Here is a 27,707-nt window from a genome sequence, read left to right as displayed (position 1 = left end):
ATAAAACCGTTACTGTCACTTTAAATTTTAAACTGAACACACTTTATTACTGAATATGTGAAAAAGTATGAAGGAATTGTTCAAAATTCACCAAAATTTCACCACAGTGTCTTAAAGCCTTAAAAGTATTGCACACCAAATTTGAAAGCTTTAACTCTTAAAATAACGGAACCGGAGCCGTTTTTACATTTAACCCCTATACAGTCCCTGGTATCTGCTTTGCCGAGACCCAACCAAGCCCAGAGGGGAATACGATACCAAATGACGCCTTCAATAAGCTTTTTCAGTGGTTCTTAGCTCCTCACACATGCATCTGCATGCCTTGCTTTCCAAAAACAACTGCGCATTAGTGGCGCGAAAATGAGGCTCTGCCTATGACTAGAAAAGGCCCCCAGTGAAAAAGGTGTCCAATACAGTGCCTGCCGTTTTTTTTAATACATCCCCAAGATTAAAAGAACTATTTACAGTTATAATCCACTAAATATACTTATAAAGTAATCGTTTTAGCCCAGAAAAATGTCTACCAGTCTTTAAAGCCCTTGTGAAGCCCTTTATTCTTATAGTAAACTAAGAAAATGGCTTACCGGTTCCCATAGGGAAAATGACAGCTTCCAGCATTACCAAGTCTTGTTAGAAATGTGTCATACCTCAAGCAGCAAAAGTCTGCCCACTGTTTCCCCCAACTGAAGTTAATTCATCTCAACAGTCCTGTGTGGAAACAGCCATCGATTTTAGTAACGGTTGCTAAAATCATTTTCCTCTTACAAACAGAAATCTTCATCTCTTTTCTGTTTCAGAGTAAATAGTACATACCAGCACTATTTTAAAATAACAAACTCTTGATTGAAGAATAAAAACTACATTTAAACACCAAAAAACTCTTAGCCATCTCCGTGGAGATGTTGCCTGTACAACGGCAAAGAGAATGACTGGGGTAGGCGGAGCCTAGGAGGGATCATGTGACCAGCTTTGCTGGGCTCTTTGCCATTTCCTGTTGGGGAAGAGAATATCCCACAAGAAGGATGACGCCGTGGACCGGACACACCTATGTTGGAGAAAGGGAGGTAGGAGAAGAAATCTCTACGACCGATAACAGAGAACCTATGAAATAGATCCCCTAGAGGTAGACCATTGTATTCAAATAGGTAATACTCTCTTCACATCCCTCTGACATTCACTGCACTCTGAGAGGAAAACCGGGCTTCAACCTGTTGCGAAGCGCATATCAACGTAGAATCTTAAGCACAAACTTACTTCACCACCTCCACAGGAGGCAAAGTTTGTAAAAACTGAATTGTGGGTGTGGTGAGGGGTGTATTTATAGGCATTTTAAGGTTTGGGAAACTTTGCCCCTCCTGGTAGGAATGTATATCCCATACGTCACTAGCTCATGGACTCTTGCTAATTACATGAAAGAAAACAAAATGCTTACCTGATAAATGTATTTATTTATTGACACGGTGTGTCCACGGATCATCAATTACTGTTAGGAATATCACTTCTGGCCAGCAGGAGGAGTTAACGAGCACCACCGCAAAGCTGTTAAGTATCACTTCCCTTCCCACAACCCCCAGTCATTCGACCGAAGGAAAAGGAGAAAAATTAAACACAAGGTGCAGAGGGTGCCTGAGGTTTATATAAAAAAAACTGTCTGAAAAACAGGGAGGGCTGTGGACTCCCAGTGTCAAGAAATAAATTTAGGAGGTAAGCATAAATTTTGTTTTCTTTCTTAAGACACAGTGAATCCATGTATCATCAATTACTGTTGGGAATCAATGCCCAAGCTAGAGGACACAGATGATACAGGAGGGCAAGACAGGTAACCTAAACAGAAGGCACCACAGCTCGCAGAACCTTTCTCCCAAAAGAAGCCTCAGCCGAGGCAAAAGTATCAAATTTATAGAATTTGGAAAAAGTGTGCAAAGAAGACCAAGTCGCAGCCTTACAAATCTGTTCAACAGAGGCCTCATTCTTGAAGGCCCAGGAAGAAGACACCACCCTAGTGGAATGAGCTGTAATTCTCTCAGGAGACTGCTGTCCACCAGTCTCATAAGCCATAGAAATAATACTTTTCAACCAAAGTGAAAGAGAAGTGGGCGTAGCTTTCTTGCCTTTACGTTTACCAGAAAAGCAAACAGGGCAGAAGACTGACGAAAGTCCTTCGTAGCCTGCAGATAGAATTTAAGAGCCCGCAAAACGTCTAAATTGTGCAACAATATTCTTTATGAGAAGAAGGATTAGGACAGAGTGAAGGAAGAACAATTTCCTGATACATATTTCTGTCCGAAACAACCTTAGGAAGAAAACCAAACTTGGTACGGAGAACTGCCTTATCTGCATGAAATATGAGAAAAGGAGAATCACACTGCAAAGCGGAGAGTTTAGAAACCCTCCGAGCAGAAGAAATAGCAATATGAAACAAAACTTTCCAAGATAATAACTTTATATCTATGGAATGCATAGATTCAAACAGAGCCTGTTATAAAACTTTAAGAACCAAATTAAGGCTCCAAGGTGGAGCAACTGATTTAAACACAGGCCTGATTCTGACCAGAGCCTGACAAAAGGATTGGACATCCGGCACGTCCGCCAGACACTTGTGCAACAGAACAGATAAAGCAGAAATCTGACCTTTAAGGGTACCGACAGATAACCCCTTCTCAAGGCCTTCCTGGAGAAAAGACAAGATCCTTGGGATCCTAACCTTACTCCAAGAATATCCCTTAGACTCACACAAATAAAGATATTTACGCCATATCTTATAGTAAATCTTTCTATTGACAGGCTTCCGAGCCTGAATCATGGTCTCAATGACCGACTCAGAAAATCCAGGCTTAGCTAAAATCAAGCTTCAATCAAGTTCAATCTCCAAACAGTCAGCTTCAGAGAAACTAGGTTTGGATGGCAGAAGGGCCCCTGAAGAAGGTCCTTCCTCAGCGGAAGTCTCCACGGAGGTAGACATGACATTTCTACTAGATCTGTATACCAGATCCGGCGAGGCCACGCAAGAGCTATAAGAAACACCAATGCCCTCTCCTGCTTCATCCGGGCTTTGACTCACAAAATGAGAGCAAACTGAGAAAATATATATGCCAATCTGAAGTTCCAAGGAACTTTCAGAGCATCTATCAGAAAAGCTTGAGGGTCTCTCGACCTCGAGCCATACTTTGGGAGCTTGGTGTTCTGATGAGACGCCATCAGATCCAATTCCGGTAATCCCTATTTGGTTGTTAACCTGAAGAACACTTCCGGATGGAGTTCCCACTCCCTTGGATGGAAAGTCTGTCTGCTCAGGAAGTCTGCTTCCCAATTGTCCACTCCAGGAATGTGGATGGCAGACAGACAGACAGCAATTGTGATCCTCCACCCACTGGATGATCCGTGCCACCTCCTTCGTGGCTAAGGAACTCTGAGTTTCCCCTTGGTGGTTGATGTAGGCCACTGAGGTTATGTTGTCCGTCTGGAACCTGACAGACCGAGCTAGGGCCAGCTGAGGCCAAGCCATCAAGGCATTGAAGATGGCTCAACTCCAGAATGTTTATGGGGAGATTAGATTCCTCCTGAGACCAAAGTCCCTGCGCCTTCAAAGAGTCCCAGAATGCTCCCCAACGCAACAGGCTGGCATCCTTGGTCACAATTACCCAAGAGGGTCTCTGAAAACACGTTCTCTGGGACAGATGTTCTTGCTACAGCCACCACAATATGGATTCCCTTGTTGATTGATCCAGAACTATTCTGAGATAGATCTGAATAATCCCCATTCCACTGGGCGAGCATGCATAGCTGCAGAGGTCTCAAATGGAATTGAGCAAATGGAACTATGTCCATGGAAGCCACCATTAACCCGATTACCTCAATGTATTGGGCCACTGATGGTCAGACCACCGACTGTAAGGACAGGCAAGCGGACAGAATCTTCTGACCTCTGTCAAATATTTTCATCGCTAGAGAATCTATAATGGTCCCTTACAAGGTCACTTTTGTAGCCAGAACAAGAGAACTTTTCTCCAAACTGATCTTCCAACCGTGGGAACAAAGGAATGCCAACAAAATCTTCACCTCTTCCTTGAACTGAAGGCAAAGAGCATGACTGGGGGGTTGTGGGAAGGCAAGTGATACTTAACAGCTTTGCTGTGGTGCTCTTTGCCTCCTGCTGGCCAGGAGTGATATTTCCAACAGTAATTGATGATCTGTGGACTCAGCGTGTCTTAAGAAAGAAATTGCACAGAGAACATTGATTGGTAACCTAGCCTCCTGAGGTTCCCAAACTCCCTTTGCTCACAGAGACCCCCACCAAACAAGCTCCCTAACCTGAGATACATGTATCTGTAGTGATCACAGTTCAAGTAGGATGAGGCCACCTGAAGAAAAAAAAAAAGCCAATGAGTGCAAAACAGTAAGGAATAGTAAAAAGGATTCTGTCCCAGGACCATATATATTAGTATATCTATATATATATAATATTATATATATATAAAATTATATATATTTATATATATATATATATATTATTATTTATATATATATATTTATATATATATATTATTATTATTATTTATATATATATATATATTATATATATATATATATATATATATATATATATATATATAGGCCTCAACCTCAAATAGAGCCTCTGGATCTGCCATCCGCGAGGACAAACCCTGGGTCGGGCCACCATCATACATCCTATGCTTACGCTTAGCAGAACGTAAGGCAGAGATCACCTTAGAAACCACCGATTCCAGTTGGTACGCAAAGTCTGACGGCCAATGAATCTCTCCCGGAGTAACGGTTGGGCCCCGGTGCGCTGCATGTGCAAGCGGAGATGAATGCAGGGAACGCACCTCACGGGACGAAGAACCCTCAGAGGTGGACGGCTCAGTAGTACTAGACATCTGTTTACTTTTAGATGTTGTGACTTTATCAAGTCATGTGGAACAAAGTTGAGAAGGCTGATCTACCAGAACCTTCTCACAAGAAACACAGGAATGAGACTTAGTTAAAGAGGGAGATCCCTCTAACGCATCAGAGTCCTCCATAGCTCTCGCTATTGATAGTCTACTTAACTACAAAAAAGGGCACCTTATACAGCCAATGGCCAGGGCACTCACCACCTCCTAGGACCTGGACTCCAGAAACCATTACGTCTCCTGCGCCGCAGATCAACAGAGAAGGAGGGATAGTCACACCCAGTCACATGGCGTGCCTTACAGGACCGCCCCTGCACTAGGGAAGCGTGCCAAAAAAGGCAGCGGAATTCCTGCAAGTCACCTGAATTTCCAAACATTGCCAGAGCCCCATCTCGCACATAACACAGCAATGATACAATAACTATATCATGTATAACCCCCCTGTTAAATAATCCCCTTTCTAGGAATATTAACCCTTGATTCTGTAAAGATAAAAAGGCGCCACCCTGTGACCCTGTCTTCTATGTTATGTTAATAAAAAACGAAACGATCTTACCAAAATCTATGCCGTGGAACAGGAACATGGCCCTTCAAGTGTGACAGGTTAGTAGCCTCGCTCCTGACATGGACTTGAGTGAAGAAAGCAGGCAGCGAAACTTGTCAACGCTGATTGCTCGTGGAGTTGTTAATATGAGTGGGGATAATTTCACAGAAAGACTCTCCCTGCATCTCCAGACTCTAACTTTAGCCCAGGCTCTTACTGAGAGGCTGACAGGATTACTTAAAACTCCAGTCCCATTCCAAAGAGTACTACCCTCCATAAGAGACTGCTTCAAAACTCCGGCACTTCTCTGCCATCCTCCTGTGACGAAAGGCAAAGAATGACTGGGGGATGAGGGAAGAGGGGGAGGTATTTAAGCCTTTGGCTGGGGTGTCTTTGCCTCCTCCTAGTGGCCAGGTTCTTAATTCCCAATAGTAATGAATGAAGCCGTGGACTCTCCTCCCCTTTATATATATACATACATACACACACACAGTATATATATATATATATATATATATATATATATATATATATATACACACACATACATAAACACACGTGTGCAACTGTGTATGTGATTGTATATATGTATGTGTGTGTATACATATGTACACACACACATATATATATATACACATATAATCACATATATACATATACACACAGGTATATATCACATATATACATATATATACACACACACACACGTACACACACATATACACACACACACACATATATACATATGTACACACACACACACACATATGGTTTGTATTTTTATGCTCTCAGAGTGTATTGGACATTCAGAAACATGTACATTAAGATTCTGTAGTCTTAAATTATTTTTTTATTGAAAAATTAAGGTGTTAGTCATCTATAAGAATATCGCCCAGCCCGAATTATATATATATGTATATATATATATATATATATATATATATATATACACGCACACACATATACATACACTAAAAGTGCTGATAACATAGCTATAGAGTGTCTACAATGATGAACAAATGAAACTCGTCCACCAGCAAATAAGCAGCAGACAGCAAAACTGGTACTGAAACAGATCAGCAAAGGAATAGGTGTATATTGTAGATACATAAAAGGGAGGCAAAAGAACTTGCAACCAAATATGGAACGTTTATGAAAAATTTCCCATGAGGTAAAAAAAGAATCACAAACCATACCCCATGTACATCTCTCTGACAAGCCCTGTACTCTGAGGGGAAACAAGGCATCAATGACGACTGATAACCCTTCTCTCTGAAGAATAAAAGGCACATCTTCACTCTTTAACCACCTCCAGCGGAGGCAAAGTAAAGACTGAAGTATGTGTGAGGTTTGAGGGGTTTTACAAGGCTTTTGGGGTTTGGGAATCTTTGCCTCCACCTGTAAGAAAGTAAGAAAATTGGAAGAAAGTCCAATTCTAACAAATGTCCCTACAAAAAGCAATGAAGGATTTACCAGGTTGCCAGTTTCTTTCACGGGCATGTTCATAAAACTGGCGTAACACTAGGAAGTCGATTACATCTGGCATGTCATGGTATCTGAAAAGAAAGCAAAGTTCATCAGTCAAAACATGCTAGCATATAATTTCAACATAAATGAACAAAAAACTAAATGTATGCTTACCTGATAAATGTCTCTCTTTCCCGACAATGTCATTCCAATTACAAGTGGGATATTCAACTCCTGGCCAGCAGGAGGAGGCAAAGAGCACCCCAGCAAAGCTGTTAAGTGTAACTTCACTTACCTATAATCCCCAGATTACAAATCATACTTCTTAACCAGAGGGAAAAAGTAGTACAAGTGGCCTTCTGAACCTTATGCTTTCAAGAGAAAACAACAAACAGGGCAGAAGATTGCCAAAAAATCTTTAGTAGCTTGAAAGTAAAATTTTAGTACGCACAACATCCAAGTTAAGCAAAACTTAAAATTATGCTTACTTTATAATTTTATTTTCTTCATTCAGCTGAAGGAACATTGAAAAAGAAGAAACACAAGGGTATAGAGGTGCCTGAGGTTTACTCAAAAAACTGCAGAATTATAATTAAAAATAGGGCGGGGTAGTGGACTCTCCATGTCTGGAAAGAAAAAGTTTTATCAGGTAAGCATAAATTTTCTTTTCTTTCCTATGACATGGAGAGTCCACAATGCCATTCCAATTACTAGTGGGAACCAATACCCAAGCTAGAGGACACGGAATGAACAGGGAGGGAGAAAAAGGCAGGAGGACCTAAACAAATTTATAAAACTTTGAAAAAGTATGCAAACGGGACCACGTTGCAGCCTTGCAAATCTGTTCCACAGAAGCTTCATTTTGAAAGCCCAAGATGAGGAGACAGCTGTGGTGGAATGAGCCTTAATTCTCTAAGGAGGCTGCTAATAAGCAAAACAAATCATACTTCTTAACCAACTTCTTAACCAGAGGGAAAAAGTAGTACAAGTGGCCTTCTGAACCTTATGCACAGGGCAGAAGATTGCCAAAAATCTTTAGTAAATTTTAGCACGCACAGCATCCAAGTTATGCAAAACTTAAAATTCTGCTTACCTGATAATTTTATTTCCTTCAGATGGAAAGAGTCCACAGCTGCATTTATTACTTTTGGGAAATAAGAACCTGGCCACCAGGAGGAGGTAAAGACACCCCAGCCAAAGGCTTAAATACTCCTCCCACTTCCCTCATCCCCCAGTCATTCTGCCGAGGAACAAGGAACAGTAGAAGAAATATCAGGGTGAAAAGGTGGCAGAAGAATAAAAAGACAGACGCCCCACATAAAAAATACAGGTGGGGAGCTGTGGACTCCATCTGAAGAAAATAAAATTATCAGGTAAGCATAATTTAAGTTTTTCTTCATAAATGGAAAGTCCACAGCTGCATTTATTACTTTTGGGAAAACAATACCCAAGTTTTAGAGGAAACTGAATGCCAAGATGGGAGGGTACAAGAGGCGGCCCATTCTGGCACCAGGCCCAAAACCACTACCCAACAAAACCCTGCTTCATCTGAAGCCGAGAAACATTGAAAAGAAAAAGGCCCAAAGGACACTGACCCGCAGATAGTCTGGAAGCCTAGCGAGAGACCGCAAAATCAGACTCAACTGAGCCAATGGTCCTCCAGGAGACACCGTCGCCCAGCAGTCGGTCCCCAACCGCACACCCCTCACTTGCGAAGGGAACACCAGTCAAAAATTCCCAAAGGGATAGGTTAAGGAGAACCAAAGGAAAACTGAAAGGTCAAAAATTCCATAAAAGAAGAACTCCCAGAACGAGCCCAGCTCACAAAGACCCAAATGGGTCCTGACAAATAATGGGAGGCAACGCCCAGACCAAACAAAAACCACAAGGATTAGGAACAGAGAAAACTGTCCTCTCAACATCGTGCCAAGGCACCTAAAAAGACAACTGAAGACGGAGTCCTCAAAACGTCAGAACTTAGAATACTGAAGTATTCAAACATATAATATGTGTAGCAGACCCAGACAAGGTAAAAACCTGAGTCAAGAACACTTAGTCATCATCAGGATAACACAAAAAGAAATACTTGCTGAGAAGTAAAAAAGCGGCCAAACAAGAGTTAAGATTGCAAAAACTCCAAGACAGAGAGCACACTCCAGGCAATCCAAGCTGCCAGACCGACATATAGTGTCTAAAAAAGGGAGAAGCACAGAACCTCAACGAGGCCCACTGCAACCCCGCAGATAAACAACAATCTCAGAAAATGCTCCCAGCCGGGCCAGCCCAAGCGTCGGCAGGTCTGAAAACAGGGGAACAAAAGATCTCCCCACCAGCTCACAAAAGAGTGGAAGAATGGCCCCAGCCATTCTAACAGGACTCGGGTGCTCACCCAAAACTCCTTATAGACAGTTGACAAGGCCGAAGAATCTAGCAAAAAAAGGCCCAACATAGTCTCAACGCAGAGCCAGAAAGACTCCAGATAGAACAGAAAAACCCAGAGAACATGTCATCTTCAACATAGGGTAAATCCTCTGTTCCACTTCTGAATCCAGGAGAAGTCCTAAGACAAGGACCACACCTCAGTAAGGAGGAGAACAAGCCCCCTAAGAAAAAGGGGCCATTAAATACAGTGCACCTGCCCACAAGACACAAGGCCACAGGCTGAACAAGAGATCAATCTCCAACGCAGATGAACTTGCAAGGAATCCCATTAGAAATTAGCCTGCTATCACACAGACAAGGTGCAATATCTGCAGCAGATACCCTGCAAACCCTTTGCCTGCAGAACCGCGAAGCCATCAGGTTACCTCAGCAAACTGTCCAAGGGAAACCGTTCAATAGGCGTAAGGCAAGCCCCATGAGCATCGGCCTCAGAAAACCTGGTCAACCGTGACCAGGGCAACTAGCCAGACCAAAGTGCAAAGTCCCTGGAAGTGCAGAAGCCCGAACCCGCCCTAAAGTCTGCAAAGTCCAGTAACAACCTGCAATGGGAACCACCACAACAACCGGAAGAACCAGGGCGATGACAGGTCCGAGCCCCCAATTGTTTAAAAACAAACAATATCCCAGAAACTCAAACACCACATCTGATATAAAAAAACAGACCCACAGAGAGATAAAAATGCAATATCCAGAATAGCCCGGATAATGACAACACCTTGCAAGTCCCGACCCAAGGAAGAAATCACCCCTTGCCAAAGTCCAACACACCAAAGGAGCTAAGTCATCTCAAACCAAGACACTAGAGCCCATAAGCGTTTGAACCGCTACAAGATGTCCAAAGCAAGGGGATACCTCGAGGACAAAGTCACTCGAGCATGGCTAGTCTCTACATCACCTCCAATACGAGTCAGAGGACCACATGAAAAAAAAAGGAAGAACCCTAAGCAGAGCCCAAAGGAGACCTCAATGTCCTCAAAAAGGAACAACCATCTACCTAAGGAAAAATCAGGTCCCCTAAAGGACCATGGAAGGAACAAGTCCGAAAGGACAATATCCCAGAGCCTCAGAAAAGTCAAATCGCCAAGACAGCAGTAAGGAGGTGTTACGCCCCCAATCCTCCCACATGAGGAAGAACACTCTCGGTCCTGAGAGTATCGGAAGAAAAAGAGTGACTCCCTGACCCGCAACCAGCTTGAAGGCTAAATGAGGACTGATAATAAAGTGAGCACTCAGCGCCTCAACCGGCCCCAGCCAGGCAGAACAGGCGCCACATGTCTGAACAAGCCACAAGACAGAAAAACTGAACCCGAGCAAGACCAGCCTGCAGACAGGGTCATAACCGTCATGCTGCCTAAATCCTCCCTTAGAGGGGAAGAGAATAACAGACAAACATAGGACTAACATGACCCGTAACTAGCTTCAGCAGAAGTAAACAGCAAGGATCAATCCCGGAGAAAGTTCCCGAAGGAAACCATTAAAAATAAGAGACATCCTACCGGATAAAAGAAAAACAGAATTTATGTTTACCTGATAAATTACTTTCTCCAACGGTGTGTCCGGTCCACGGCGTCATCCTTACTTGTGGGATATTCTCTTCCCCAACAGGAAATGGCAAAGAGCCCAGCAAAGCTGGTCACATGATCCCTCCTAGGCTCCGCCTACCCCAGTCATTCGACCGACGTTAAGGAGGAATATTTGCATAGGAGAAACCATATGGTACCGTGGTGACTGTAGTTAAAGAAAATAAATTATCAGACCTGATTAAAAAAACCAGGGCGGGCCGTGGACCGGACACACCGTTGGAGAAAGTAATTTATCAGGTAAACATAAATTCTGTTTTCTCCAACATAGGTGTGTCCGGTCCACGGCGTCATCCTTACTTGTGGGAACCAATACCAAAGCTTTAGGACACGGATGAAGGGAGGGAGCAAATCAGGTCACCTAAATGGAAGGCACCACGGCTTGCAAAACCTTTCTCCCAAAAATAGCCTCAGAAGAAGCAAAAGTATCAAACTTGTAAAATTTGGTCCTGTACAACGGCAAAGAGAATGACTGGGGTAGGCGGAGCCTAGGAGGGATCATGTGACCAGCTTTGCTGGGCTCTTTGCCATTTCCTGTTGGGGAAGAGAATATCCCACAAGTAAGGATGACGCCGTGGACCGGACACACCTATGTTGGAGAAATATAAGGCAACCCGTAGGTTAATGCCCAAGAAGAACAGGCATACCCGCAGGACCAGTCAAACAGAACCCTGATCTTCCAAAAAAAACTGGAAATGATCTCAATAAAATAGACAATCAGGAGATTACATCATCCCCTCATGTCTAATGAGGTGAGCCATTCGAAGCCAAACTGAGGATTCCCGTATCCGTTAAGGATAGGGTCCTCTAATAAATCAAAAACGTTGCTGAGTAAAACGCTAAGGCGCGCTATTCTGTAAAGAAAATCACAACACTCAGGGACAGCTACACCCGCAGGGAACTACATAGGCCCACCCAAGGCAGGGAGACCCGGAGCAATAGGGCACGAACACAAACGCAAATAAACGTCTGGACTTTGTAGACCCACAAATAGCCAGAAATATGTGAAAGCGAAAACGTGCTGCGACCTCCTATGAATCAGACACTGGCAGACCAGAATTCTTCCGTCGCCCTGCGGTCAGGAATGCGAAAAAGGAAGACCAGTTTGTAAACACGCCCAGTCACAAGGTGAACCGTACAGTCCAAAAAAAGTGTGCCCAACCATAAGGTTGCGTCACTTCCAAAGGCTTATGTTACAAGCCAAGAGCCCAGTTAACACTACACAGAAGAAGATCACATCAATCACATAAACATGATTAAAAAAAACCCTGTTCAATAATCCCCCTCAGGAGATATTAACCCTCGATTCCAAGGAGTCTCACTGAGAACCTATATTCTTTTATTATAAGTTCCACAAGATGGCCCTTACAGGAAACAAATTAGTTGCAGTACATTCTGATGTAGTAAAATGAAACTATCTTACCGGAATCTACGCCGTGGAACAGGAACACGGCCCTTCAAGTGTAACGGATAGTAGCAGCGCCTCCACCATGAACTTGAGAGAAGAAAGCAGGCAGCGAAGCGAAGTTAGACAATGCTGATTGCTTGTGGAGCCGTTAACATGAGTCGGGATGGTTTTGCAGAAAGACTCTCCCTGCATCTCCGGACACTTCTCTGCCAAACTTGACAAAAAGGCAAAGAATGACTGGGGGATGAGGAAAGTGGGAGGAGTATTTAAGCCTTTGGCTGGGGTGTGTCTGCCTCCTCCTGGGGGCCAGGCTCTTATTTCCCAAAAGTAATGAATGCAGCTGTGGACTCTTTCCATTTATGAAGAAAAATACGTTCCTTAAAGGGACACTGTACCCAAAATATTTCTTTTGTGATTCAGATTGAGCATGAAATTTTAAGCAACTTTCTAATTTACTCCTATTATCAAATTTTCTTCGTTCTCTTTCTATCATTATTTGAAAAAGAAGGTCTAAACTTTTTTTGGTTTCAGTACTCTGGACAGCACTTTTTTATTGGAGGATTAATTTATCCACCAATCAGCAAGGACAACCCATGTTGTTCACCAAAAATGGGCCCGGCATTTAAACTTACATTCTTGCATTTCAAATAAAGATACCAAGAGAATGAAGACAATTTGATAATAGGAGTAAATTAGAAAGTTGCTTAAAATTTCATGCTCAATCTGAATCACGAAAGAAAGTTTTTGGGTACAGTGTCCCTTTAAGAGGAGGAGGATTAGGACAGAAAGGAAGGAACAACAATTTCCTGTATAATGTTTCGATCCAACACCACCTTAGGGAGAAACCCTAATTTAGTACGAAGGACTGCCTTATCTGCATGAAAAATAAGGCACTGTGAATCACACTGCAGAGCTGAAAGCTCAAACTCTGCGAGTGGAAGAAATAGCAAGAAAAAACAAAACCTTCCAAAATAAATTATATCAAACAACATGCATTGGCTCAAACAGAGCCTGCTGCACAACTTTAAGAACTAGGTTAAGGCTGCAAAGAGGAGCAACTGGTTTAAACACGGGCCTGATACTGACCAGGGCCTGAACAAAAGCTGAACATCTGGAATTCTGCCAGACGTTTGTGCAAAAGGATAGACAGAGCAGAATCTAACCTTTCAGAATACTGACTGACAAACCTTTCTCCAGGCCATCCTGAAGAAAAGATAAAATTCGGGGAATCCTCACCCAACTCCAAGAAAAACATTTAGCTTCATACAAAAAAAAAGGTATTAACGCCATATCTTATGGTAAATTTTGTGAGAAACAGGTTTACGAGCCTGAAGCATAGAATCAATGACTGCCTCAAAAAAAAAACACGTCTAGACAGGACTAGGCGTTCAATCTCCAAGCAGTCAGCTTCAGAGAATCTAGATTTGGATGGAGGAATGGACCCTAGGTCCATCCTCAGAGGAAATCTCCAAAGTGGAAGAGATGACATCTTCACCTGATCCGCAAACCAGTTCCTGTGAGCCAGAAAGGAGCTATTAGAATCACAGACGCTCTCTCCTGCTTGATACGAGCAATGATTCATTGAAAGAGAGCAAACGGAAGAAACAGGTATGCTAGACCAAAATCCCAAGGGACCACAGAGCATCTATCAGGATGGCCTGAGGATCTCTTGACCTTGAACCATACTTTGGAAGCTCTGGGTTTTGACGAGACACCATCAGATCCAACTCCGGAAGCCCCCACACCTGAGGGATATCCTGGAGAACACTTCAGGATGAAGAGCCCACTCCCCAGGATGAAAAGTCTGTCTGCTCAGAAAATCCGCTTCCCAATTGTCCACTCCTGAAATGTGGAAGGCAGATGGCAGACCTTGAGCTTCCACCAACTGCAGAACGCGACTCGCCTCCTTCATGGCCAAGGAATTCTGAGTTCCTCCCTGGAGATTGATGTTAGCCACTGAGTTGATGTTGTCCGACTGGAATCAGATAAACCAGATTAAAGATAATTGAGGCCACGCTGATAGGGCATTAAAGATTTCTCTCAATTCTAAGACTCTTTCTGAGACCACAGGCCCTGAGCCCTCAGAGAACCCCAAAAAGCACCCCAGCCTACAGGCTGGCGTCCATAGTCACAGTCACCCAGGAAGGTCTCAGAAAGCAAATCCTCAGACAGAAGTTCCTGTGAAATCCACCATGAGAGATAGTCAATTGTTAGGGGATCCAGGTTTATCCTCTGGTCTCCGTTCCATTGACTGAACATGCAAATCTGCAGCACCGCAGATGGAACCGAGCAAGAGGAAAGAAGTCCATGGAAGCCACCATCAGACCAATCACCTCCATGCATGAGCCACTGACGAATAGCAGACTGGAGAGAAAAGTAAGAAGTGTGGATTTTCTGACGTCTGTCAGTAAAATCTTCAAGGACAAGGAATCTATGATTGTCCCTAGAAAACACTATTGTAGCTGGAACTAGAGTACTCCTTTCCCAGATTCAATTTCCACCTACGAAAACTTAGAAAACAAAAACACATCTCTGTATGAGATTTTGCTAGTTTAAAAGAAGATGCCTGAACCAAGATGTGTCTAGATAAGGCGCCACAACAATTCCTTGGGATCTGATCACTGCCAATAGAGCTCCAAGAACCTTGATAAATATTTTGGGAACCTTAGCAAGACCAAACGGAAGTGCAACAAACTGGAAATACTATTCCAGAAAGTCAAACCCTAAAACTGTTGATGATCCATGTGAATAGAAACGAGTAAATACTCGTCCTATAGGTCTATGGTCATCACGAACTGACCTTCCAGAACCAATGGAACCAATAGTTTCCATCTTGAAGAACGGAATCCTGAGGAATTTGTCAAAGTGACCGCTCAAACAAGGACTTGAACCCTTGGCCCTCAGATTAAAGACCGATGCTCAACCATCTGAGCTATCCGTGCTCCTTGTAATAGAGCCTGTTGATTGTGTCACAGCCGGGCACGGATATGAACCTGGGTATCCTGGGTCCCAGCCTGTTTCTCTAATCCAGCGCCACCCAAAGGGCTATAGACTCACTGAACTCTGCTTCTGTATATGGAAGTGCGGAAGTCACATGAGCGGATTTTAAAAGTAAAAAGTCCTTCTCTCCTTCCATAACTCTTCAGCCACGACTGAAGTATCTCGCATATATGTGTTAAAATGTAAATCAAAACTCAGACGAAAAATCAGTCAGAAGTACATATACATTTTATAAAAGGATAATCCAACAGCTCGTCAATCTTAATATTATGAAGGAGATTGAAAATAGGCTGCATACAAATAACATAAAAAAAGAGAAGAAAGATTGCACCTTAAAAAATAAAAGGAGCAAAGTATCATTTCGCTGCCACCAGATGGCGGCAAATACAGGAAAAACACAATTTATCAAAAGAATACATTCTGAAAAGTAAACTGTAAGAACATATATTTAAAAATGTTCTTTATTTTAATCAAGTAACTCGGCTCCTATTTCCATAGGAGCATGATTAGCATTTAGCTGCCACCCAATGGTGGCAATACAGTAAAAAACATAATTTATGCTTACCTGATAAATGTATTTCTGGATATGGTGAGTCCACGGAATCATCAATTACTAGTGGGAATATCACTCCTAGCCAGCAGGAGGCAGCAAAGAGCACTCCAGCAAAGCTGCTATAAATGTCACTTCTCTTACCCATAATCTCCAGTCATTCGGTCAAAGGAAAAATGGAAAAAGATAACACAAAAGTGTAGAGGTGCCTGAGGTTTTAGAAAAAATAACTGTCTTAAATAAAGGGTTGGCCGTGGACTCCCCATATCTGGAAATAAAAAAAATTATCAGGTAAGCATAAATTATGCTTTCTTTCCTAAGATATGGTGAGTCAACGGAATCATCAATTACTAGTGGGAATCAATACCCAAGCTAGAGGACAAAGATGATAAGGGAGGGACACAAAAGGTAGACCTAAACAGAAGGCAACACTGCCTGAAGAACCCTTCTCCCAAAAGAAGCCTCAGCTGAGGCAAACATATTAAATTTATAAAACTTTGAAAAAGTATGCAAACGGGACCACGTTGCAGCCTTGCAAACCTGTTCCACAGAAGCTTCATTTTTAAATGCCCAGGAAGAAGAAACAGCCCTTGTGGAATGAGCAGTGATTCTCTCAGGAGGTTGCTGTCCAGCAGTCTCATAGGCCAAACAAATAATACACCTTAGCAAAAGAGAAGTAGCCGTAGCTTTCTGACCCTTGCGCTTCCCAGAAAAACAAACAAAGCAGAAGACTGAGGAAAGTCCTTAGTCGCCTGAAGATAAAACTTCAATGCACACACAACATCTAGGTTGTGCAACAAATGCTCCTTAGGAGAAGAAGGATTAGGACACAAAGAAGGAACCACAATCTCCTGATTAATATTCTTGTTTGAAACACCCTTAGGTAGGAAACCTAATTTAGTATGGAGAACCACCTTATCAGAATGAAAAATAAGATAAGGAGAATAAAACTGCAGAGCCAAGAGTTCCGAAAATCTCTGAGCAGAAGAAATAAGAAACAAAACCTTCCAAGATAACATAATATCTAAGGAATGCATAGGATCAAATTGAACCCGCTGTAAATTTCTAAGAACAAGGTTAAGACTCCAGGGAGGGGTAACGGGCTTAAACACAGGCCTGATCCTAACCAAGGCCTGACAAAAAGATTGCACATCAGGCGCATCCGCCAAAAGCTTATGCCACAAAATAGACAACGCAGAAATTCCAGAATACTAACTGACAAACCCTTCTCCAGACCCTCCTGGCTACTCCAAGAGTAGCCTCTGGATTCACACCAATACAGATATTTACGCCATATCTTATAGTAAATCTTTCTTGTCACAGGCCTGAATCATGGTCTCAATGACCGACTCTGAAAACCCACTCTTAGATAAAATCAAGCGTTCAATCACCAAGCAGTCAGCTTCAGAGAAACGAGATTTGGATGAAGAAAGGGACCCCGAAGTAGAAGGTACTTCCTCAGAGGAAGTCTCCACAGAGGTAGAGAGACGACATTTCCACTAGATCTGCATACCAGATCCTGCGAGCCCATGCTGGTGCTATAAGAATCACTGACGCCCTCTCATGCTTGATCCGAGCAATGACTCTTGTCAGGAGAGCGAACGGAGGAAATATATATGCTAGACTGAAATTCCAAGGGACCACCAGAGCATCTATCAAAGAAGGCTGTGGATCCCTTGACCTTGAGCCGTACCTCAGAAGCTTGGCATTCTGCCGAGAAGCCATGAGATCCAGTTCTGGCTGCCCCAAATTGAGGATTAAACTGGAAAATATTTCCGGATGGAGTTCCTACTCCCTTGGATGAAAGGTCTTTCGGCTCAGAAAATACGCCTCCCAATTGTCCACTACTGGGATGTGGATCACAGAAAGACAACAGTTGTGAGACTCTGCCCACTGGATTATCCGGGCCACCTCTGTCATGGCCAAGTAACTCCGAGTTCCCCCCTGGTGGTTGATATACGCCAGCAATGTTATGTTGTCCGACTGGAACCTGAAAAACCGGGCTAAGGCTAAATAAGGCCAGGCCAGTAGAGCATTGAAAACCTCTCTCAGTTCTAGAATGTTTATAGGTCTTCAATGACCCCCAAATTGCTCCCCAACCTAGAAGGCTGGCATTTGTGGTCACAATCACCCAGGAAGGTCTGAGAAAGCAAGTTTCCTGGGAGAGGTGATCCTGAGACAACTACCACAGAAGAGAGTCCCTTGTCGTCTTATCCAGAACTATTTGCAGAGACAGATCTGCATAGTCCCCGTTCCATTGCCTTAACATGCATAACTGCAGAGGTCTGAGATGGAACCGAGCAAATGGAATGATGTTTATGGAAGCTACCATCAGACCAATTACCTCCATACATAGAGCCGACGGCCAAGGAGAGGACTTAAGGACAAGACAAGAGCCGAAGATCTTTGTTTTTCTGACCTCTGTCAGAAATATCTTCATTAGTAGGGAGTCTATTATGGTCCCTAAAAACAGTACTCTTGTGGCTGGAATCAGAACTCTTTCCCAAATTTACCATCAAATCGTGGGAGCAAAGAAAAGACAACAAAATCTCCGTATGTTGAAAAGACTGCGCATGAATCAGAATGTCGTCCAGAAATGGCGCCACTGCAATGCCCCGAGACTGGATTACAGCCGACAGAGCACCCAGGACCTTTGAGAAAATTCTGGGAGCTGTGGCAAGGCCGAATGGAAGAGCCACAAACTGAAAGTGCTTGTCTAGAAAAGTGAATCTCAGAAACTTGTGATGATCCCTGTGGATGGGAACATGAAGGTACGCATCCTTTAGGTCTATGGTTGTCATGAACTGGCCCTCTTGAACCAAGGGAAGAATGGAACGTATAGTCTCCTTCTTGAAGGACGGTACTCTGAGGAACTTGTTTAAAAAACTTTAGGTCTACAATAGGTCTAAAAGTCCCCTTTTTCTTGGGAACCAGTAACAGATTTGAATAAAATCCCAGACCCTGTTACTGCGGAGGAACTGGGACTATAACTCCCAGGGCAAAAAGATCATTGATACAATTTTAGAATGCTTCTCTTTATCTGGTCTACAGATAATCTTGAGAGAAGAAACCTGCCTCTGGGAGGAAAAGTCATGAATTCTATATTGTACCCCGGAGATACAATTTCCATGGCCCAAAGGTCTGGGACATCTCGTATCCAAGCCTAAGCAAAATGAGAAAGCCTGCCCCCTACTAGATCCGTTCCTGGATCGGGGGCCGAACCTTGATGCTGACTTGGAGTCAGCCGCAGGTTTTTTTAGACTGTTTGCCCTTGTTCCAAGACTGACCAGACTTCCAGGAAGACTTGGATAGTTCCTGTTTGGAAGAGGAAGTGGAGGGTTTACCTCTAAAGTTACAAAAGGAACGACAATTACTCTGACGCATTTTCTGCTTATTCTTCTTATCCTGAGAAAGAAAAGATCCCTTTCCTCCTGTGATATCTGAAATAATTTCAGCCAAACCAGGCCCAAACAGGGTCTTACCCTTGTAGGAAATAGCTAATAACTTAGACTTAGAAGAAACATCCGCAGACCAGGATTTTAACCAAAAGGCTCTGTGAGCTAGAACCGCAAAACCAGACCTTTTTGCTCCCAGTGTAATGGCAAGTAAGGAAGCATCCGTAATAAAGGAATTGGCTAATTTAAGAGCCTTAATCCTGTCCTGGATCTCCTCTAGAGGAGTATCTGTCTGAATAGAATCAGACAAGGCATCAAACCAGTAAGCTGTAGCGCTGGAAACAGTAGCAATACACACCGCAGGTTGCCATTGAAGACATTGGTGAACATATATTTTTCTTTAATAATGCCTCCAATTTCTTATCCATTGGATCCTTAAAAGAACAACTATCCTCTATGGGAATAGTGGTCCTCTTAGCCAAAGTGAAAATAGCTCCTTCCACCTTAGGAACCGTTTACCACAACTCCTTAAGAGAATCAGCTATAGGAAACAGTTTCTTAAAAATATGAGATGGAGAAAAAGGAATACCAGGTCTCTCCCACTCCCGTGCAATAATCTCAGAAGCAGTCTGGAACAGGAGATACCTTCACCGCAGAGGGAACATCAAAATACTTTTTCAGCTTACTAGACTTCTTAGGGTTAACAACGATAGTAGAATCAGAGTCATCCAAGGTAGCCAAAACCTCCTTAAGTAACAAGCGGTGTTCAAGCTTAAATCTGAAGGACACAACTTAAGCATTAGTAGAAGGAATTATACTGCCTAATTCCGAGATTTCATCCTCAGATGCACCCGAAAAATCATCATCCTCAGACTTCTGAGAGGAAATACTTTGATTAGCCATTTCAGGATCAGAAACCTTATTTACTGTTTCTTTAAATTTCCTTTTGCGTTTTCCCTGTAGCAAGGGAAAAGCAGACAGCGCCTCAGATACAGCAGAGGATACCTGGGCAGCAATATCTTGCAAAGTAACCCCAGATGGAGAATGAGAGGAAAAGCAGAGCACTGCATGTGCAGATGAATAGGATTGGAACGCTTGAGGAGACAGCCGCGGCACATCTGAAACAGGAGGCTCCTGAACAGCATCCGCCTTAGCTAATGATGGCTCAGGGTCAAAAAGTCTATTTCTATAAGCTAAAGTTCTTTCAATACATGAACAAAAAGGTACTGGGGGTTCCACCTGGGCTTAAAAACATAAGCCACAGGTAGCATCCTGCACAGCCTCTTGATCCATAATACAAAAAAAGAAGCAAATAAAAAAAATCTAACATTTTTTTTTATCTTTTAACAAAGGAAATACAGAACAAAAAACGTTCTTAAATAAATGTTCCCTTTAAATATACCAAATCGAGAAAGCATACCCCAGGCAACACACTACACCTCAGCAGAATTACTGAGGTGCCCTACCAGTCCTGCAGCCCGCAGCAAATAGAGGGAAAAAAAAACGATCCCATTTAAAATCCAGATTCCAGAGAAGCAAAACCAGCAAGAAGTCTTCTAAACAGCAGAGCCATCTGAAATATGCACACCTAACTCTACAGGAAGTGAAGAAAAGCACCAAAAAAAACTCTGACATTAAAGAATCAGAACCTCCCTAAAAGGGGCGGTCCTACAGCTGACAAAAAAAAGCCTTTTTTTTTTTAAAACAACTTTCTTGAAAACAGGCTTAAAAACAAACTATAAACCCCCCAATAAAAGTACATAATCCGTTACTAAAAACTGATCCTCACTGAGCCATTTATAAAACAAATAACTCCTCACACAGTGCCTGCAAAAACTGCCATAAAAACCTGTACCCTGACAGAAATAATATAAAACGTCCCCCTGCAGCGTTTCAGCTGATTAAGTGCCAAATTTTCCCTGCTTACATAGAAAAATTAAACTGGCACTTACCTTAATATTTATCTGTCCAGCAGTAGGACAGCTCACCTGGTTTGAGAGGATGCCATCCCTCACATGGACCTGTGGAAATACAGAAAGACTGAGTAAACTTACTCAGGCTATCTAAATAGGGCAGCAAAATGTTTTGGGAAAATGCAGTGAGGATTGTACCCCACAAGTTCCCAATTGCTTAAAAGCCACCACTGCCCTACTGAAGAGACTGTCATGGGCTAAGGCTAGACCCTTTAGAAAGATCATAGCAAACCTACTGTGCTTTAAAATAAAAAAAAAATCTTGATTGTAGATCAGCCACCAAAACTTTACCTCCTCCTTGAACCGCAGGCAAAGAGAATGACTGGGGATTATGGGTAAGGGAAGTGACATATATAGTAGTCCATGAATAAGGCAGAGGGCTGCCGAAACACGTAGGACCTGTTTTCTGTACCCCTGATGCAAGGGCTATATGCTTTTATGCTATTTTAACTCTCTCCAATAAAAGTCAATTTTATTGCAACACGCCTTGAGGCCTCGCTGGTTTCTTTAAATCAAGTCTGTTTACTCACTATTCTCCAGCTGAGCCTTGGCGTATACCGGAACAGCAGCAGTCGGTTTGGCGTATGTTATGTCTTCACGCAGAGTAAGGAGGAGTTCACTAGGACAGCAACGTGTGCTGCAATCGGCAGCCAGGAACACGCTGACGCTCACCTGGCATATCGTTGGTAGAGGTTAGTGCACAGGAGGCCGGCGGAGACGAGACCCTGGGTACAGCTGGAAAGCCTTTGAGTAAACCGGATGGTAACTCCGCAACCGCATAGTGGGGCCACATTCACAGCATAACCTGAAGCCTGCCGGGTGAGTTTATCTATCTATCTTCTTCAATATAACATATTGCCACAGCCTGGAGCTGCAGAGGGGGACTTTTTGTATAAAGTGAAATATATTGCAGCTTTGCTGTGGTGCTCTTTGCCTCCTCCTGCTGGCCAGGAGTGATATTCCCACTAGTAATTGATGATGCTGTGGAATCACCTTATCTTAGGAAAGAAATATAGTTTTTATCAGGACAATATGTTCTTTAATTTAAACAAGTAACTCAGCTCCTACTTCCTTAGGAGCATGATTAGCATATAGTTGCCACCCAATGGCAGCAAATACAATAAAAACTTAAAGTATGCTTACCTGATAATTTTCTTTTCTTCAGATAGAAAGAGTCCACAGCTGCATTCATTACTTTTGGGAAATAAGAACCTGGCCACCAGGAGGAGGCAAAGACACCCCAGCCAAAAGGCTTAAATACTTAACCCACTTCCCTCATCCCCCAGTCATTCTGCTAAGGAACAGTAGAAGAAATACCAGGGTGAAAAGGTGCCATTAGAAAAAAAAAAAAAATAAGACGCCCAACAGAAAAAATACGGGTGGGGAGCTGTGGACTCTTTCCATCTGAAGAAAAGAAAATTATCAAGTAAGCATAATTTAAGTTTTTCTTCATAAATGGAAAGATTCTACAGCTCCATTCATTAATTTTGGGAAAATACCCAAGCTTGAGAGGACACTGAATGAAAAATGGGAGGCCTGAAACCACAACCCAACCAAACCCCGATTCGTCGGAGCCGGGGAAAAAATCTAGAAGGAAAAGGCCCCAAGGACACTGACCCGCAGATAGTCCGAAAGCCTAACTAGAGACTGCAAGCAGGCTCAATAAGCAAACACTCCTCCAGGAGAACCGTCGGCCAGCAGTTGGTCCCCACACAACCCTTACTAGTACAGTACCAAAATCCCCAAAAGGGAGAGAACAAGGGTAAGCCAAAGGCATACCCAAAAGGTACAGCAAAATCCATGAAGCAAAGACCCCCTTCAAAGGAAGGCCAAATCCACAGAGACCCGAATGGATCCCGAGAACAAGTGGAGACCACGCCTAACCCACAAGGAGCAATCAGGCATCATCAAGGTGAAGAAACATCTCCCAAACATTGTGCAACAGCATCGAAAAAGACAGCTGAAGACAAAGTCCTCAAAACGTCAGAACTCAGAGACTGAGCAAACAGAAACAACAAGTAGCAAAGTCAGAGAATAAAAATCTGAATCTAGTAACACGCTGCCATCCGTAAGAAGACACAGAGAAAACACTATCCGTAAGGAAGAAGCGGCCGCACAAAATAGCACACTGCCCAACCTCCAAGACAGAGGACAATCTCCAAGCTAACCAGGCCGCCAAGCTTACTCACAGATCTTAAAGGGGGAGAGGCACAGAACCTCTAAAAAAGAAGGTCCACTGTCACCCCAGAGACCTGAGGATGAACAACAGATCTCAGATCCTACACCTAGCCGGACCAGACCAAGCAACGGCAGATCTAAAAGCAAGGGAACCGAAAGGAACCCAAAGACCGGCCCCCAAAAGGGCGGAAGGATGGACACAGCCAATTCAACCTAAAGACAATCAAGCAGGCGTTAGACCTAAGGAGATCTAACAAGGCCACCCGACTAAGTCTCAATGCGGAGCCAGCAGCTCCCCAGATGGTCAGGAACAACTCAAAGAGCAGACCAATCCCAGAACCAGTTAAACATCTGTTCCAACCTCCCGAACACAGGAAAAAGGGAACCACACCTCCGTAAGGAGGAAAACGAGCCCCCTGAAGAGGAGAGCATCGATAAACACCTGCCCATAAGACAGGAAGTCGTAGGAAGAACCGAGAGGGCACAAGGCCACGTCACTGACAAACATGGAAAAACCCCTTAAAACACCATCGTGCTAGCACACAAACCAGGCGCAAAAGTGACAGCTGAGCAACCGCAAACCTTCCGTTTGCTAGGCAGGAAAGCCCCCCATCAGGTCACGTCAGTTGGCTGTACCAAGGGAACCGTATCGTCCGGCACAAGACAAGCCCCAAGGAGCCCCGGCTCTCAGTAAATCTGGCCAAGTTGTAAAACAGAACAGCCAGAACAAGGGCTAAGCCCAAGTACCCCAGAAATTGGAACTCCCGGCCAGTCCTAGGATCATAAGGTCCAGTAACATTCCACAGCGGGATCCACAAAGAGAAAACACTGAGTAAATCCTTTGACAACCGGAAGATCAGGACAAGAAGCCCAGGCCCCACAAATGTTTAGATTAAACAGTCTTCCAGGCAAATAATTCCCACGCCTGATATAAAAAAACATAATTTATGTAAGAACTTACCTGATAAATTCATTTCTTTCATATTAGCAAGAGTCCATGAGCTAGTGACGTATGGGATATACATTCCTACCGGGAGGGGCAAAGTTTCCCAAACCTCAAAATGCCTATAAATACACCCCTCACCACACCCACAATAGCCAAGAAGTGGGGTGATAAGAAAAAAGTGCGAAAGCATAAAAAATAAGGAATTGGAATAATTGTGCTTTATACAAAAAAAATCATAACCACCACAAAAAAGGGTGGGACTCATGGACTCTTGCTAATATGAAAGAAATGAATTTATCAGGTAAGTTCTTACATAAATTATGTTTTCTTTCATGTAATTAGCAAGAGTCCATGAGCTAGTGACGTATGGGATAATGACTACCCAAGATGTGGATCTTTCCACGCAAGAGTCACTAGAGATGGAGGGATAAAATAAAGACAGCCAATTCCTGCTGAAAATAATCCACACCCAAAAATAAAGTTTAAATGAAAACATAAGCAGAAGATTCAAACTGAAACAGCTGCCTGAAGTACTTTTCTACCAAAAACTGCTTCAGAAGAAGAAAACACATCAAAATGGTAGAATTTAGTAAAAGTATGCAAAGAAGACCAAGTTGCTGCTTTGCAAATCTGATCAACCGAAGCTTCATTCCTAAACGCCCAGGAAGTAGAAACTGACCTAGTAGAATGAGCTGTAATCCTCTGAGGCGGAGTTTTACCCGACTCAACATAGGCATGATGAATTAAAGATTTCAACCAAGATGCCAAAGAAATGGCAGAAGCTTTCTGGCCTTTTCTAGAACCGGAAAAGATGACAAATAGACTAGAAGTCTTTCGGAAAGTCTTAGTAGCTTCAACATAATATTTCAAAGCTCTAACAACATCCAAAGAATGCAATGATTTCTCCTTAGAATTCTTAGGATTAGGGCATAATGAAGGAACTACAATTTCTCTACTAATGTTGTTGGAATTCACAACCTTAGGTAAAAATTTAAAAGAAGTTCGCAACACTGCCTTATCCTGATGAAAAATCAGAAAAGGAGACTCACAAGAAAGAGCAGACAATTCAGAGACTCTTCTGGCAGAAGAGATGGCCAAAAGGAACAAAACTTTCCAAGAAAGTAATTTAATGTCCAATGAATGCATAGGTTCAAACGGAGGAGCTTGAAGAGCCCCCAGAACCAAATTCAAACTCCAAGGAGGAGAAATTGACTTAATGACAGGTTTTATACGAACCAAGGCTTGTACAAAACAATGAATATCAGGAAGATTAGCAATCTTTCTGTGAAAAAGAACAGAAAGAGCAGAGATTTGACCTTTCAAGGAACTTGCGGACAAACCTTTATCTAAACCATCCTGAAGAAACTGTAAAATTCTCGGAATTCTAAAAGAATGCCAGGAAAAATGATGAGAAAGACACCAAGAAATATAAGTCTTCCAGACTCTATAATATATCTCTCTAGATACAGATTTACGAGCCTGTAACATAGTATTAATCACAGAGTCAGAGAAACCTCTTTGACCCAGAATCAAGCGTTCAATCTCCATACCTTTAAATTTAAGGATTTGAGATCCTGATGGAAAAAAGGACCTTGCGACAGAAGGTCTGGTCTTAACGGAAGAGTCCACGGTTGGCAAGAGGCCATCCGGACAAGATCCGCATACCAAAACCTGTGAGGCCATGCTGGAGCTACCAGCAGAACAAACGAGCATTCCTTCAGAATCTTGGAGATTACTCTTGGAAGAAGAACTAGAGGCGGAAAGATATAGGCAGGATGATACTTCCAAGGAAGTGATAATGCATCCACTGCCTCCGCCTGAGGATCCCGGGATCTGGACAGATACCTGGGAAGTTTCTTGTTTAGATGAGAAGCCATCAGATCTATTTCTGGAAGTTCCCACATTTGAACAATCTGAAGAAATACCTCTGGGTGAAGAGACCATTCGCCCGGATGCAACGTTTGGCGACTGAGATAATCCGCTTCCCAATTGTCTATTCCTGGAATATGAACTGCAGAGATTAGACAGGAGCTGGATTCCGCCCAAACCAGAATTCGAGATACTTCTTTCATAGCCAGAGGACTGTGAGTCCCTCCTTGATGATTGATGTATGCCACAGTTGTGACATTGTCTGTCTGAAAACAAATGAACGATTCTCTCTTCAGAAGAGGCCAAGACTGAAGAGCTCTGAAAATTGCACGGAGTTCCAAAATATTGATCGGTAATCTCACCTCCTGAGATTCCCAAACCCCTTGTGCTGTCAGAGACCCCCACACAGCTCCCCAACCTGTAAGACTTGCATCTGTTGAAATTACAGTCCAGGTCGGAAGAACAAAAGAAGCCCCCTGAATTAAACGATGGTGATCTGTCCACCACGTCAGAGAGTGTGGTACAATCGGTTTTAAAGATATTAATTGAGATATCTTTGTGTAATCCCTGCACCATTGGTTCAGCATACAGAGCTGAAGAGGTCGCATGTGAAAACGAGCAAAGGGATCACGTCCGATGCAGCAGTCATAAGACCTAGACTGATTTGTGGGTGTGGTGAGGGGTGTATTTATAGGCATTTTGAGGTTTGCCCCTCCTGGTAGGAATGTATATCCCATACGTCACTAGCTCATGGACTCTTGCTAATTACATGAAAGAAAACATACCTCCCAGGGAAAAAATCCAGAATGACCCGGATAACAAGAGCAAGAAGTCCTTGCAAGTCCGACCCAAAGGGAAGAGACCACCCCTTGCAGGAGCCCAACACTCCAAAAAGCCAGGGCCATAAAAAGACACTAGAGCTAACAGGCGTCCAAGCAACATTAACATGACTGTGCTTGAAAGAGCGGCTAATCCTCCTAAGGGACACAGGGCACTGCTCATTTTATCAACCTCGAAAGGAGGAAAAGCTGAGTAGACCTCACCGGGGATCGAACTAGCAACCCTCCAATTGCTACAGTACAGAGTAGCCACAGAGCATTAGTATGCTGAGCTAGTTTTCCAACTAGCCATAAGCTCCAGACACAAGAGGAACAGTGAGGACAAGTCACCCGAACAGAGCAACATCAAGCCTTCACATTAACCTCAGATTTGAAGTCAAAGGACAGTAAAACATGGGTTTGGATGCCACCTGGATGGTAATACCTGAACCATATGAGTGGAAAACCACTAAGACCATTTCTATCCAAAGAAAGAGATGCAGAGCATTCCCAACATCAGGAAAGGACCCATAACCAGAGCCCAAAAGAACCTCACTGTCTAATGTCCCAAAAAAGGAACGACCAACTCCCGAAAGGAATCCAAGTACCCCAAAGGCGACCCAT

The 27,707-nt window shown here is 43.1% G+C and overlaps 1 protein-coding gene across 1 annotated transcript in view; it reads right to left on the bottom strand.

The window, feature by feature from the left end:
• Positions 1-27,707, bottom strand: part of BRWD1 (bromodomain and WD repeat domain containing 1) — a gene marked incomplete in the record, with an annotated part of 1,309,461 nt that overhangs the window by 464,557 nt on the left and 817,197 nt on the right. The window contains 1 exon segment of the mRNA XM_053705925.1: positions 6,931-7,013. Coding sequence (XP_053561900.1) covers positions 6,931-7,013 — 83 coding nt within the window.

Source organism: Bombina bombina, chromosome 3, assembly GCF_027579735.1.
Source record: "Bombina bombina isolate aBomBom1 chromosome 3, aBomBom1.pri, whole genome shotgun sequence".
Classification (NCBI taxonomy): Eukaryota; Metazoa; Chordata; class Amphibia; order Anura; family Bombinatoridae; genus Bombina; species Bombina bombina.
This window is presented reverse-complemented; position numbering and strand designations above follow the sequence as displayed.